The sequence below is a fragment of the Lynx rufus genome, unplaced genomic scaffold, assembly GCF_022079265.1.
Source record: "Lynx rufus isolate CCGP_SWC_20201006 ecotype Redwood Valley unplaced genomic scaffold, mLynRuf1.p SCAF_4, whole genome shotgun sequence".
Classification (NCBI taxonomy): Eukaryota; Metazoa; Chordata; class Mammalia; order Carnivora; family Felidae; genus Lynx; species Lynx rufus.
This window is the reverse complement of record NW_025814856.1, coordinates 59,107,807-59,123,319: the sequence shown is the minus strand read 5'-3', so window position 1 is coordinate 59,123,319 and position 15,513 is coordinate 59,107,807. Positions and strand designations below refer to the sequence as shown.

Genomic DNA, 15,513 nt, shown 5'->3' with positions numbered 1-15,513 from the left:
CCCGGTCCCACAACAGGTTGATGCCATGGTCTGCCCTGCATTGGAGGGAGGAGCCAGAGTCCTCTCCCCAGAGGGGCTTGTTCTGAGTAAGGCAAAGGGTTTGGCCTGGGTCCCATTGTGTGAACCAAATAAGAAAGTATCCTCCCCCCAGCATGCTCTCAGTGGCATCAGAGGGCAGTGCTCTCTTTGGGGGTCTTTCTCCTCCCTCTCTCCCACCCCCAACCCAGTACTACCTTGTGTCCTCCTCTTGGTCTCAGCTCAAGGGGCTAAGGGGTCATGGGGAAAGCCACTCACACCCACAGCCTGCGGCACCCCAGAGGATGCGGACATCAGACACCCGGAGTCAAGGAGGCAAGGGGAGGGGGTCCTAAAAGTAGGGGAAACCTTAAAAAGAGCAGAGCCTACTTCAAAAGGAAGGCCTGGAAAAGCATGGCCACATAATCCCCTTTGCCTGGGCACTCTGCCTCTGAGCCTGGGTTATGGACCCAGCCATTACTGAGATCAGAGATCTGAGCGGGGGTGGGGGGTGTGTAAGAACACAGCTTCAGGCCCAACAGGGCTCCTGCAGGACACATGGCCCCAAACGTGGCTCTCTGGAGCCACCAATTCCCCTCAGGAGTGACTGTGCTGCATTTTCCTGTGCCCCATGCTGTGTGAGACATCAGAAACACCCTCCTCTTTCCTTTTTTCCCCCCACAAAGTACCACTTACCTTTTAGGGCCAAGTCTTGCCTGCCCCTATCCCACTAACCCGTGTCCTCCTTGCCCATGACACCTTACACGGCTTCTAGTTAATCCTTTATTTCCCTGCTTTCCTTCCCGGACCCTCCAAGCCCCGGGCCTGGCCATGCTCCTTGGGTCCCACAGCTGGGGGCACTGAGGTGCAGAACATACATCACAGACACCTGGACGGGCCAGCAGATGGAAGGACAGCTGTGTGGATGGATGGACAGGAGGCAGCATGATTCGTAAAACAGGACAAAGGAAACACTGCCCCCTTTGCAGGAGAAGGACCGGCAGGGGCTTTGAAGGGACTTGTTGGTGCCCAGTATCCATGGCATGCACACCCTCCAAAAGCTCCTGGAGTCCAGGCTCCTCTGTGGTAGGCTAGGGGATTTGGCCCTGGACAAGGGTGGTTGCCCCCCGCCCAGGGTTCCCAGCAGTCAGGGACAAATGGCCCCATCTCTCCTGGCTTGGCTGGCTCATCCGTAAAATGGGGGTGGTAGTGGCACATCCCCAGATGAGGGCTTGTGTGTGAAACTCCTACCCCAGGAGACAAAGGGGTGTGCTGAAAGGTGCAGTGTGGCTGTGAGGGTGAGGACAGGGACTAAGCGGGCGAGGGGACCGCAGCCGGCTCCTGGGCTCCCCTCACAGCCGCAGGGCCTGCTGGAGCATGCGCTCATCTGCCACCTCCTGTGGGAGCGTCACCACCAAGCCCTTGTTGTCCTGCATCGTCTGGCAGATGATCTCGTAGGCCTTTCGGTTCCCAGACCAGCAGCGCCGAGCCACCTGCAGGGTGGGGACAGAGGGGGCGGCTGCTGGTGCCAGCACCGGGTCCCCGGCAAGGCATTCCGGACACACCGAGGCCGGGCTGCAAATCCTGACCGTCTCCCATTTGAGGGACCCTCTGTGCTATGTGTGATGCACCTGCCCTATCCGTACCTCTGGCTCAGCCACCTTCTCTCTTGGCTGGACGAGTCACTTAGCTGCCTCTCCGATCCGAAACTGGCCATCCTTCGACCCAGCCTATTCCGTGTCCAAAAGAGAGCTCGCCTCCACGCAGGGGCAGCAGGCCAGGTATCGGGGAATCACCCTCCTCCACACCCTCCTCCCTCCACCCCATCCTCAGAGAATCCGCATGCATCTCAGCTCTGCCTTAAAATCTCTCTCCAGTCTTCTTCCTTCTCTCCCCCCTCAGTCCTCAGGGCTCCCCCCGCCTCCCTGCTGTCATATTTGCCACCCCCCATCTTCATGCCTCCCTCATCTCCCCCATCCCTCCCCTCACTGCCTCACGGCCCTCAGGAGAAGTCCGCCCCCTCCTCTGGGGGCTCCCTGGGAGTCAGCCCCTCCAGGGATCCCCTCACCCCCCCACTCTTACGCTCACTCTCTCACCCGACATCCACCCACTCACTCAGCACCCCTCCCCATCATTGCCTGACCTCCCATTTGGGCCCATCACCCCTTCTCGCCACCTGTGATGTGGTCACAGAGAGGGAGGGAGTCCCCGCAGGGTCACACACACATGCACACACAGAGAAGACTGCATCTCCGCACACAGGTGATAGCAGGTGATCTCTGCCTTCAGAGATGTGGAAAGAAAATGCTTTAAAAGGAGGCCCTCAGCCCCAGAAGTTGGGGGTGCTCTCACTGGGAGGGAAGGGCCGGGGCCCCCTGTGCACACAGACGCTGAAGCTGGACTGGAGGAGTAAGGCCAGAGGCAGGGAGACACAAAGGGGACTCAGAAACAGCCCAGAAGGATGCACAGAGGGACCCCGGTCGCTGGAGAGGAGAGATGCTAATGTGCAGGTGTGGTGTGACTGTTTTCTGGGGAGGAAGGGAGCAGAACTCTCTCTCAGGTCTGCAGTCTGGGGAGGCAGAGCCCCCCATTGGAGACAAGGCCAGCGGAAAGGCCTGGGGTGTGACTTACCCCATTGGACACGTCCCAGCTGAGCATCATCCTGGCCTTCTGCTCAGCCTCCTGGGTCCCATCCAGCACGAGGCCAAATCCTCCATTGATCACTTCACCCCTGCAAGAGGCAAAGGGGTTTCCAGGTCACTCTCCAGGCCTGCCCCTGCTTGGAGCCAACAGAAGAACACGCACATTTGGGGACATTTTGGAAGCCTCGGCTCACGGAGGTAGTGTGACGAGCACCTGCAGCCTGGAGCCTACGCCCTCTCCACAGCCTAGGGGACGCTGGGGTCGCTGGGCTCTGCGCTGCCCACCTGCACCTCCGGGCTTTACCCATCCACCACAACCCCTTCAGGATCCTCTCCCGTGTCACCTCCTGGAGGTGACCTCTTCCTCTGCGGTTCTGAGTGTATCTTATAAAGACACGCTTCCTTGGGGGTCTCTTGTGTTGCTCAATTCAACTGTCATTCTTCCTGATTTCCCTTTATGCTCTTTATTTTCGTTGCCTCTTCTTTCTGCTTGCTTATGGTGTATTTTGGGGTCCTGATAACTTGATCTGAAGGCTGAGTTCCTTTATTTCCCGTATATCTTGTTTTCCAACGAACAGATTTCTCTGAGCACTGTTTGGACCCCCTCCTGTCACAGATCTGATACATTCATGTGCTCCTTCGTGTCTTCCCAGTGACGCGTGCCTCTTATTGAAGTACGTTAATGCTATCCGACTTTCCGCATGCTTGCCCTGAGGTTTTGTGCCATCGGCTGTGAGCACCCTCTCCTTCCTGGCACCCTGGATCTTCATCCTCACCCTCGGTGTCATTATCAAGGGCTGTGGCCTGTGCCGGCCTGACTGCCACTCCTGCTCAGCGAACATCACTACACCCCGCATTCCCCCATCAGTTACACACACAGGAAACGCCCTCCATCTCGTCAGCACTTGCCAGGACTTTACTGCCAAACACGAACCCCTGGGACCACGGCATCCAGCCTTTCAGTCTCCACTTCCAGCCAATTCGCTCTTGCTCCTTCCTGCACCCAAAAGGTGCATCTAGCTTCTCTAGTCTCAGATCCTTCAGGCCTTACCTGCTTCTCTGCCCAGTTTGGGCTCTCCGGACAATCGCTGCCAGTTCCCACCAAGAAGGCGAGATGCCCTCTACCCCAGGAGCCAGCCGTGATCCCCTCCCCAGGAGTGGGAGCCAAGCACCCCCACCAGCGGGCAGCCGCCCCTGCCCTGCCCTCAGCCTGTGTCCCTGCAGCTGGACAGCCCGTGCCTGCTGGCGGGCTCCCTGCACATCTCCCACCAGCTCCTGCGCAGATTCAAGGTCATTGTCATTCACCTGCTGATGTTGGGTAACAGGGGAAAACCAGTGCCAGCCAGAGTCACCAAGCGAGGACCTCAGTGTGTCCTTTGACCAGAGAAGTCTTTGGACGATCAGAAGTACATCTGTCCAGTGCACGTTTAAGTATGAGATGTGCTCTAAGACATTGTTTAGTGAGGAAAAGTGTTGGTATTAGGCTAAAGATGGTGGGTCAAAGGTATGCGTTTATTCCTCAAAGACGTGGACCCTCAGGGCTGAATCTTGCTGTGAGATCACAAGGTACATCTGAGGGTGACATGAAAACACGGATTGAGAAGTCTCAACACTCAACCGCGAAGCCCTGTCCCTTCAGCTCAGCTCCCCAGAACTGGCCGCACCCTCCCTACAAGGACAGGTGACAAGAGCTGTGTTTACTGAGCAGACCAACCAGTCTAAAACCAGAGACTGAGCACTGACCTCTTCTGCTCTGCAGCCCATGGTCCAAAGGTCCATGAGCACACCCGGCCACGGGCGCCATCTCTAAACACAAGCAGACAGCAAGGACCACTGCACAGACAGCACAAGGACAGACTCCAAACAAGCAACCAGAAAGAGGGGCTCTGAGGAGACAGAGGGAGAGAAAGACGACACACAGCTGATGCGGATGAGGCTTGTCTTGGAAACGTAAGAGATCCAAAGCAGGGAGCAAATAGGCAACATAAAAACTGAAAGCAAATAAAGAAATGGGGGGGGGGCGGGGGGGGCTTATCACTTAAAAATGGATTTGTGTAGAAAAAGAAAAAAATTAGCTGACAATTGGAAGTGATTTCCTCCTGGAGCAGGAAAGGTTGAGGTTCAAATTTTTTTCCCTGCTGATTTTTGCAGTAAGCCTTGAAAGAGTATCCGACAGATTAAATTATGTGCGTGTGTGAGTATGATGAGAGTCCAAAGTGAATCTGAGGCACCTTCCCAAAAAAGCCCTCGAGGACGGCCAGGATGGGCGGGGGGGGGGGGGCAGGGGGGGGTGTTGATGCTGGCCTCTGGCTAGCCTGCAGCCCTGTCTGCACAGCCTGAGGGCACAGCCAGAGGGTGGGAGCAACTTGGGAATTGGCAGGGAGCCTTTCCTCTCTTGGGAGCTCCCCACGAAGGGGGTCCTGCTCCGAGGCCCTCAAGTCATGGATGCTTTCTCCAGCCAGCTCTGCTCCTCCCCTTCTTGCCCTCTGTGGTTCAGTTGGCAAACAGCAGGTGGATTCTGGGAGGTGAAAGATCTGGGTTCGATCCTGGCTCCACCCCCAGCTCTGCGGCCTTGGGCACATTACTCAACTTTGTTCTCTTCACCTCCAGCACCGAGTCAGCAAACTCAGTGCCAAGACGCCAGGCACCCCACAACCAGGCACTCTTCGTCCTGGTTTTCTCTAGCTTGTGTATCGGAAAGAACACGTACTCCGGTCACATTTTCCATTAATTAGAGCCACCTGACGGCTCCAGCGCGGAATTCTGGCCTCGAAGCCAGCCCACCGGAATGCTCTGGGAAGCTCCAGTGCTGAAGGACTTGGCTCGGGAGGGCAAGGCCAAGCTTAATCCGGCCAGCACGGGCTCAGAGATCAGTTCAGAGATTGCCCTCCTGGGAGCCATCCTCTCCGAAGCAGCAGCGCCCCCTGCTGCCCGGGGGAGCAAGGAATCCAACTTGGCCTGATATCCCAGACCCAGCCAGGTGAGGCGAGGTGAGCTGGGACAGGTCCAGCTCATTAACCTTCTGGTGCCTCAGGTTCCTCATCTGTAAAATGTATTTTCCTTCTAAGATTAGGTAAGAGACTAGATTCAAAGAGTTTAGCAAATGTTTGCCACATCATCCATGTGTAATAAATTTTAATTATTCATTATTCTTTGTGAATGACTATTCCTTGTGATATTGTGATTCATAATAAGAAATATACACTTATTTGGTCTTTGCTCCATTTCTGGCACAAAGTTCCTAAAAACACTTGGAATTTTGTAAGAGAGCAGTAAACGTGTCTTTTGCTATGTTAATGAGGTGACTTTTGGACCACCTCTAAGGATGGAGGGGGCAGGGAGTGCTAGTTTCCAGGGGAACCAACCATATCTTTAGGGGAATCAGAACTTTCAGTCCCACCTCCCCAGACCTCCAGTGAAGGGAGAGGGGCTGGAATTTGAGTGCTCATCAGGGATCAATGATCTTGTCAATCATGCCTAAATAATGAAGCCTCCATTAATACCTGAAGGGATGGGTTTGGAGAGATTCTAGGTTGGGGAACCAGACTTCCACGTGCCACCATATCAGGCCCCAAATTCCGCAAGGACAGACACTCCTTTATTCGGGACCTCTCCCTATGGCTCTTGATTTGCACCCTTTGATATCCTTTGTAATACATAGATAATCTAGTGAGTATACCGGTTTCCTGAGTTCTATGAGCTGCTCTAGCAAATTAGTGGAATCCAGGGAGGCTACTGTGGGAACCTCGGCTTGGTGGCCAGTCGGTCAGAAGCACAGGCAACAACCTAGACCTGCATTTGGCAGTCTTGTGGGACTGAGCCCTAACCTGTGGGGTCTGCTGCTATCTCTGAGTAGATAATGTCAGAACTGAGTTGAATTGTGGGTGTTGGAGAATTGCCTGGTAGTGTGGGAAGAAACCCACATGTTGGAGTTGGGGGTGCAGAATTAAAGCATACCTACTCATGACGGAGCTACAACTGTCAGCCATTATAGGACCCTCCCATGGACCCCAGTCAGACTGCAAACAGGCCTGGCAGGGCAGAGCCATGAGCTGGGGACCCAGGAGAGCTCAGAACCCAGGTCTTCAGCCTCCCAGCCCAGCTGCCCTGAGAATGTCAGTGGAGGAGGCTCGGGACCAGACAGCACTGAACATTCCTGAGAAAAACTCTGTGAAAGCGAAGAGAAAACTGACATGAAAGGGTCAGATGTGGTTCCTACGGCCTTTGTGTCCCGTGTGATAGGTGAGACCCCAAAAGGTAGAGTGGCTGGGGCACGCCCTCTGATATCCAGCTCACGTGAAGAACACCTCACAGCCAAACCGTTAGCAGAGAGAGCTCAGGGGAGGCAGGCCCAGGACCCTCGAGGGAATTCCCAAGACCTCTACACCAGCCGGCACCCACAGCACCCAGTTCTCCAAGAACCTTACCAGCCGACACCCCCGCCGTTATGAAGAGCGACCCAGGTGGCACCTCGAAAGGCATCTCCCACGAAGTTCTGCACAGCCATGTCTGTGGAAACAGAGGCCACCACCCATCATTCCCTGAATGAGCCGGGCCGGGAGAAGGCCAGGCCGGGCCAGGCTCTGGCCAGGGGGACAATGGGCTGAGTAGGGCCTGAAGGACAGACAGGGAAAGGGAACTAGAGACAGACTGTAGAAACAGCAATAATTTATGTTTGCAGAGCCGAGCAAAGCTGGAGTATTAACAAGTGCCCAAGTACCCACTGTTAGCCTTCTGGATAGTTATGCGTTCTAGCACTGAATGCCACATAAAGTGCCCCAGAAGCAGAAAGAACACAAGGATTAAAGGCGTGGTGGTACTGATTTTAGCTCAGGCACACAGAGACCCAAAGAGAGTCACTTCTGTCCTTAAAACAACAACAGAAAAATAAGGGTAGGGGAGAAACTACAAATTAATGACTGTCTTTGACCGCATCAGAGAACTGAGGTCCCAGGGCAGCTAGCTCATTACAATCTGAGACAGGCCCTTGCACAGAGAAACAGCACCCAGACTGGTCACCTTACATGTGTGTCTAACAAACTGCTAAATGGCAAGCATGAGCTTGCCCCAAACCTTGAGGCCCCTGGACACAGACATAAGGGGGTGTGTGTGTCCTAGCAGGCCCTTCCTCCAAAAATCCTGACTGGGCGCTCACAGAGAAGATAAGGGAGGATCCCGAGAATGCTCTTCTCCTTGTGCCAGGCTGTGAGATGTGAGAAATGCAGCTCTAGAAGCTGGTAACGGCCTGGGAAACATTCTCCCCCAGGGCCTCCTGGGATGTCATGGCCCTGCCACATCTTGGCTCTAGCCCACTGAATCTGATTTCAGACTTCCGACCTTCAGCACCGTGAGAGAACGCATCTGTGTTGTTTTAAGCCATTAAAGTTTGTCGTACTTTGTTACCGTGGCCATAAGATACTAACATCAACGATATTAATATCAGAGAATTTCAGAGCAAGGACTATTATTAGAGACACAGAGGAACATTACATGATGATAAAGAGGTCTGTTCTCCAGGAAGACATCATAAGCTGAAACGAGTGTGCACCTAACAACGTAGGTTTACAATGCTTGAAGCAAAAATGGGTAAGACCTGAAAGGAGAAGTAGATAAATCCACAAACTCACTGCTCCCCTCTCAGTGATTTACAGAATAATTAGGAAGAATATCAGTAAGGATCCAGATGACCAGAACGGCATTAGCAACCAACTGAACCTAGCTGGCATCTGTAGAACCCACCAAATAACAGCAGAACACATGTTCTTCTCAAGTGCACCAAAATAGACCATGTTCTGGGCCACAAAACAGCACTTAACACATTTAAAGAACAGAATGAATACAAACTAAGTTCTCAGACCATAATGGAATTAAACTAGTAACAGAGGCACCTGGGTGGCTCAGTGGGTTAAGCGTCTGACTCTTGACTTCAGCTTGGGTCGTGATCTCATAGTGATTCATAAGATTGAGCCCTGCATTGGGCTCCATGCTGAGAGCACGGAGCCTGCTTGGGATTCTCTCTCTCCCTCTCTCTCTCTCTACCCCTATTCTGTACGTGCACGTTCTCTCTCAAAAATAAATAATATAGGGGCGCCTGGGTGGTGCAGTCGGTTAAGCGTCCGACTTCAGCCAGGTCACGATCTCGCGGTCCGTGAGTTTGAGCCCCGCGTCAGGCTCTGGGCTGATGGCTCGGAGCCTGGAGCCTGTTTCCGATTCTGTGTCTCCCTCTCTCTCTGCCCTTCCCCCGTTCATGCTCTGTCTCTCTCTGTCCCAAAAATAAATAAAAAACGTTGAAAAAAAATTTTTTTAAATAAATAAACTAAACTAAAAAAAAAAAAAAGACGTCAGTAACAGAAAGGTATCTGAAAAATCTCCTAAAACTTGGGAACTTAAAAGCATACTTCTAGGTAACCCATGGATCCAAGAGGAAGTCTTATAGGAAATTAACAAATATTATGAACTGAATGAAAGTGAAAATATTTAAAAATTTGTAGGATGCAGTGAAAGCACTGTTTAGAGGGCCATTTATAGCATTAAATACTAGAATTTGAAAAGAAAAAAGGTTTCAAATCAGTAACCTCCTCATCTGCCTTATGAAGCTAGGGAACGAAGAGTGAGTTAAATCCAAAGCAAGCAGAAAGAAGGACACACTAAAGATTGGAGCAGAAATCAGGAGTGCCTGGGTGGTTCAGTCAGTTGAGCATTGAACTCCTGATTTTGGCTCAGGTCACGATCACACTGTTGGGAGATCAGGTCATGAGATAGAGCCCTGCATCGGGCTCCACACTGAGTGTGGAGTCTGCTTGGGTTTCTCTCTCTCCCTCTTCCCCCGCTTGCACTCTCTCTCAAAATAAATAATAAATAAACATTAGCACAGAAATTAATGAATTGGGAATTAATTAATGAATTTGGAAGCAGAAAAACAATAGAAATGGGTGCCTGGGTAGCTCAATCAGTTGAGCATCCAACTTCGGCTCAGGTCATGATCCTGCGGTCTGTGAGTTTGAGCTCCATGTCAGGCTCTGTGCTGACAGCTCAGAGCCTGGAGCCTGCTTCAGATTCTGTGTCTCCCTCTCTCTCTGCCCCTTCCCTGCTTGTGCTCTGTCTCTCTGTCTCTCAAAAATAAACATGAAAGAAAGAAAGAAAGAAAGAAAGAAAGAAAGAAAGAAAGAAAGAAAAGTAATAGAAAAAAATGAATGAAACTTAAAGCTTTTTATTGAGAAGATCAATAAAGTTGATAAATATCTTAACAGACTGATCAAGAAGAAAGAAAGAAAACACAGATCACCAACATCAGGAATGACAGAGGAGACATCACAACTGACCCCACAGACATTAAAAAGATAAGTAAAGGAATACAATTCTATACCGACAAATTTGATAACTTACATGAAACGTATCAATTCCTTGAAAAAAGTGATACAGATTGGGTTCCTGAATGTCCACCTCCTTTCCTTGGGATCCCATCCATAATGGAGGGAGCACTCCAGTGCTGGGAATGAGCAAGCTATACCAGGCCTAGAACCCACCAGCCTCTGTGATGATTATAATTGTAGTGGGTACAGAAGCAGAATGGTAACAGCAGCTGCAGCAGATAACCAGTGAACACTGGCTGTGGGACACCTACTTAATGCTGCACAAGTATTAATTCATTTCCTTCTTCACAACAACCCTCTGAAGTAGGCACAATTGTTATTTCCATTTTACAGATGAGAATATTGAGGTTCAGAGACTTTAAGTCTTACTGACGTTTTCCCAGCAAGTGACAGGGTCAGGTGCACACCCAAGTCTAGGGCATCCAACTGTCCCGTTTTGCCTGGCACTTGCCCAATTTAAAAATGAAAAATCCCAGGTCCCAGAAACCTCGCTGTGCTGGGCTGGTGACCCTATGCCAATTCTCTCAGATGCCAGAACATTTTTTGCAACATTATAACTCGCTGAATGAATCAATGGATTTCTAAACAAAGTCAAATCCAACATTAAAAAATTAAAAAAATTTTTTTTGTCTTCCTCACCTGCACAGAAGGCAGAACCATCGTAAATATTGGAGGTCTCCCTAAAGGGACTGTCTGTGCCACTCACGTCATGGTGGTCCCGGCTCAGGACCACTGGTGCCTGCAGCAGGGAAAGATATGAGGTATCAGCTCACAGTGGTTACCACAGCTGCCTGGCAGAGGGCAGAAGTCAAAGGTCAGGCCACACCAGACACCCATCAGATCCCTCCCCCTGGAAATAGACCTTCTTCAAGAAGAGGAAGCATAGCAGGCATTGTCTGTCTCCTACCTAACGTTCAGATTTCCTGGTCACTTCTTTGAGACATCCAGATGGCTAACAGACACATGAAAAGATGCTCAACATCACTCATCATCAGGGAAATACAAATAAAATCCATGATGAGATACCACCTCACACATGTCAGAATGGCTAAAATTAACAACTCAGGAAACAACAGATGTTGGCAAGGATGTGAAGAGAGGGGAGCCCTCTTGCACTGTTGGTGGGAACGCAAACTGGTGCAGCCACTCTGGTGACAGTATGGAGGTTCCTCAAAAAATCAAAAATAGAACTACCCTACAACCCAGCAATTGCACTAGTAGGCATTTACCCAAAAGATACAAAAATACAGATTCAAAGAGGTCCATAGACCCTGATATTCATAGCAGCATTATCAACAATAGCCAAACTACAGAGAGCCTAAAGTCCATCAACTGATGAATGATGTACATACATACAAAGGAATATTGCTCAGCCATCAAAAAGAATGAAATCTTGCCATTTGCAATGAGGAGGATGGAGCTGGAATGTATTATGCTAAGAGAAATAAGTCAGTCAGGGGCGCCTGGGTGGCTCAGTTGATTGGGCAACCAACTTTGGCTCAGGTCATGATCTCACAGCTCGTGAATTCCAGCCCCGCGTCAGGCTCTGTGCTGACAGCTTAGAGCCTGGAGCATGCTTCAGATTCTGTGTCTCCCTCTCTCTGTCCCTCCCCTGCTCACATACTGTCTATCTCTGTCTCTCTCAAAAATAAACATTAAAAAAATTTTTTTTAAAAAGTCCGTGAGAGACAAATATCATATGATTTCACTCATATGTGGAATTTAAGAAACAAAGATGAATATATGGGAAAGTGGGGGGAAAGAAGAGAGGGAAACAAACCATAAGAGACTCTTAATGACAGACAACAAACTGAGGGTTGATGGAGGGAGGTGGGTGGGGGATGGGCTAGATGGGTGATGGGTACTAAGGAGGGCATTTGTGTTGAGCACTGCGTGTTGTATGTAAGTGATGAACTACTGAATTCTACTCCTGCAATCAATATTGCACTGTATGTTAACTAAAATTTAAATTTAAAATAAGTTAAAAAAAAAAGAAGAAGAGGAAAAGCATAGATGTTTCAGATGTACCTTGCTAAAAGGGGAGCTCCCATTTCTCTGAATTAAGAGGCCCTCTTCTTCCCTTGAACCAGCCAGGCTTGCTGTCGCCTCTTTGTATGTGCCCTGAACTGCCAACCCCCCGGTATTCTAGCACCTCCCAGATATTCAGGTTTCAGTTCTACATCAGCAACTCAGAAGGCCTGTTCTGACCACCCACCAGACAGACCACTGCCCCCGACCCCCTCACCCCTACCTCATGTAGAGTCACCACTCTCCCTACTCCGTAACCCCTACCCCATCTAGAGGCATCACACACACACACACCCCATCACCCCCACCCCATCTAGAGTCACCACTCTCCCACCCCATCACCCCACCCCATCTAGAGTCACCACTCCCCCCCCACCCCATCACTCATAACCCATCACCCCCACCCCGTCACCCCCATTCATTTTCTTCTCATGTTCATCACCATCTGAAGTTCCCTCTGAATTTATGCTTTTATCCTGCGTTGTCAGTTTCCCTTCCCCAGTGAGTGGAGGAGGCCGGGACCCTGTCTACTTTGTTCTCTGCCACGTGGTCCCCAGTGCTTTAGAATAAGCCTGGGGTAGAGGAGGCCCTCAATCGAGCACGTGGAATGAATGAACGATTAAGACCTGGCTCTCTAGGCCAACCAGCCGACTGCAGCCTGGATGTGAGCGTTCCTGTGGAGCCCTCCTGGGACAGCTGCCACAGCCGTCCTCATCTCCGTAAGCACGCTGAGCAGTGGCGCTGTGGCAGTGCTCCCAAGGTGGTCTGGGAGCTGTCCTTGCTGCCACCGGAGCCACCCACTGGGACAGCCTTCACATTCATCCAACTTGATTTCCCTTTCACATCTGATCATTAGCATTGGCACTCCCAAACACAGGGATGCCAGCAAGAACCCTGCGGCACGCGTTAGAAAATGAGCCCCCCAGAGGAGTGTGCCCAGAGCTCCATGTCCCCCAGAGTAGGCTGGCTGATGGGGAGGAAAATGAGGGAACACCAGGGAAATCTGTTATGGTTTATAAAAGGAGAATTCAAGGAAGATGTGGGAAGTGCTTGCATGGAAACTGACTCGCCTAATTCTCCCACCCAGGCCTTGAGATTGACATAATTCTCCCCTCACAGAAGATGGCACCTGTGGCTCAGAGAGGGCATCTGACCCGCCAAGGTCACACAGCAGGGAACATGTCAGAGGCTGGGTTGCAGGACAGGCCTCATCACTGCAGGTCCCCAGTTATCTGCCTCCCACCTGACATAAACACAGAGCCGAGGGCCTCAGGGCAGTGCCAGCACCCAAGGGCAGGAGCCCAAGGGAAGCTTCCTGCCTGCAGCACAGAACGTGTCACCTTGATCTTCCCACGGGCGATGGCTTGGTTGAAGGCCACAGCGATGGCCACACGGCCTTTCTGGTCTGAGTACAGGATCCTCGCCTGGGAGCCCACCACCTGCAGAGAAAAGGGAGGGAAGAGGCACCTCAGGGACCTAGGGATACGCAGGGGATAGATGTGGGTGACAGGTCCCACCAGCAGCCAGATGGTCCCCTCTAGGGAGGTCACGGAGGACCCTGAGGTGTGTGGTACAAGGTAGACCCTCATGTCCAGCCCACCAGGCAGTCACACCAAACCCCTGCCTGTCCACGTGCAGTCTGGGACCCCAGCTGTCCCTCCGTGATCCACTGCCTCGAGGGTCAACCCCAGGAGTGGGCTCTGAGACCCTGACCTGCCCATCTCAGGGATGCCACCTCTTATGAACATACCCTTGCTTGAGTCCTTCCAATGACAATAATACCACCACACAATGCAGTTGTGGCCTGTGCCCGGCACAACTACAAGCACTTTGCACACAGTCACTCATCGGTGAGTTTATGAGGAAGTTGTTATTGTTCTCACCCTAGGCTCACGTTTCAGATGAGAAAACTGGGGCACAGGGGCCAAGAACCCTCTCATGACCACCCCGGGCAGTCAGTGACATGGCTGAGAGCCCGTGAACTCATCCATCAGGATGCTGCACCTCTGGAGGGTAAGACAGGTTACTCCCACGAAACGGAAACTTCAGCAAGTGAAAAGGACTCACTGGCACAGTGGTCCTCAACCAGAATGACATTAGGGAATGACTGGAGACACGGTTGAGTGCTGTCGGCACGGACAGGGGTCCTGCTAAGCATCCTGAGACGGCCCCCCCATGACAAAGAGTTATCCAAGTCCCCAGGCACACAAGCAGATATTTGCACCCCCAAGTTCACAGCACTCACAATAGCTACAATGTGGGAGCAATCCAGGTGCCCACTGACGGACGAAGGGACAAGCAAGGTATATACATTCTATGCAGACGATGGAATATCATCCAGCCTTGAAAAGGAAGGAAACTCTGGCGCAGGCTACAACACGGATGAACCCTGAGGACATCGCGTTCAGCGAAAGAGGCCGGTCACGAAAGGACAAATACTGTAGGATCCCACTTACACGAGGCCCATAGAGTGGCCAAACACACAGAGACAGAAGTAGGTGGGGGTCAGGGGCTGGGGGAGGGTGTTGGGGGAGCCGTTTTATTTGATGGGGACAGAGTTTCAGTTTGGGGAGATGGAAAAGGTCTGGAGAGAGATGGTGGTGATGGTTATACTCAATGGAAGTGTACTTGAAGCCACCGAGTTGTACCTTCGAAATGGTTAATACGGTAACCACATGGAACTAGCCACACAAAAGTCTGAGGGAACAGTATTCTAGGCAGAGGGAACAGCAAGTGCAAAGGCCCAGAGGTAGAAAGAAGCTGGGCCTATCCCAGTAAAACAGGCCAGTCAGCTAAAGTGTAGGGGGCATTTTATGTCAAGGTGTAGTTCGCCACAATTGAAAAAAATGATTTGGCCCCAAACATCAGTAGTTCTGAGGCTGAGAAGCCCCGGATTCTCCAGGTGTTTCCCTTGCAGCCTGGCCACGCGTCCTGGAATGGGCTGGAACGTTCTGGAGCCAGTGATGGAGCTATGCCACCCCTGACCGCGAGCCTGAAGCCAGCGCTCCGTCTGGACGGCCCCGCCAGCAAACGTGGTCAGGTGAGCGGCCCTTCCTTCCTCGTGACTTGCTAACCAAGGCCATACTCCCCTCACGCCGGCTGCCTCAAAGCCTTGTGGGAAAGACTATAGTATAAACCAGCACTGGAGAGATTTTCTGATGGCTTGGATCCAGAAAAAGGAAATTGGAGACAAACCGACATAGGACTGCCAGGTCCGTCAAGAGTGAACCTTACGCGAAACTCAATTAAAATGTTTAAAAAGGATGGCCTTCTGCAATCATCATCTTTCATGAGACAAAGAGCAACGTGAACTAAGTAGGGAGAACACAACCTCCGAAAACTCCAACTCAAACACAGAAGAGACAGTCCCGGTTATTCACGGCCCTTGTAGCGGCCTCCAGAGGGCCATTCCCCATGCCCCTGACCTCCCAACCTCCCGCCAGCCCCTTCCCACT

General features: G+C 51.6%; 1 protein-coding gene across 1 annotated transcript in view; it reads right to left on the bottom strand.

The window, feature by feature from the left end:
- Positions 1-1,367: 1,367 nt before the first annotated feature.
- The window catches only part of UROC1 (urocanate hydratase 1), a 40,345-nt gene continuing 26,199 nt past the window's right edge, over positions 1,368-15,513 (bottom strand). The window contains exons 16-20 of the mRNA XM_047097401.1: positions 13,399-13,497; positions 10,670-10,769; positions 7,085-7,166; positions 2,647-2,746; positions 1,368-1,508 (exon numbers count right to left, since the gene is read on the bottom strand). Coding sequence (XP_046953357.1) covers positions 1,368-1,508; positions 2,647-2,746; positions 7,085-7,166; positions 10,670-10,769; positions 13,399-13,497 — 522 coding nt within the window. The remainder of the gene's footprint in view (positions 1,509-2,646; positions 2,747-7,084; positions 7,167-10,669; positions 10,770-13,398; positions 13,498-15,513) is intronic.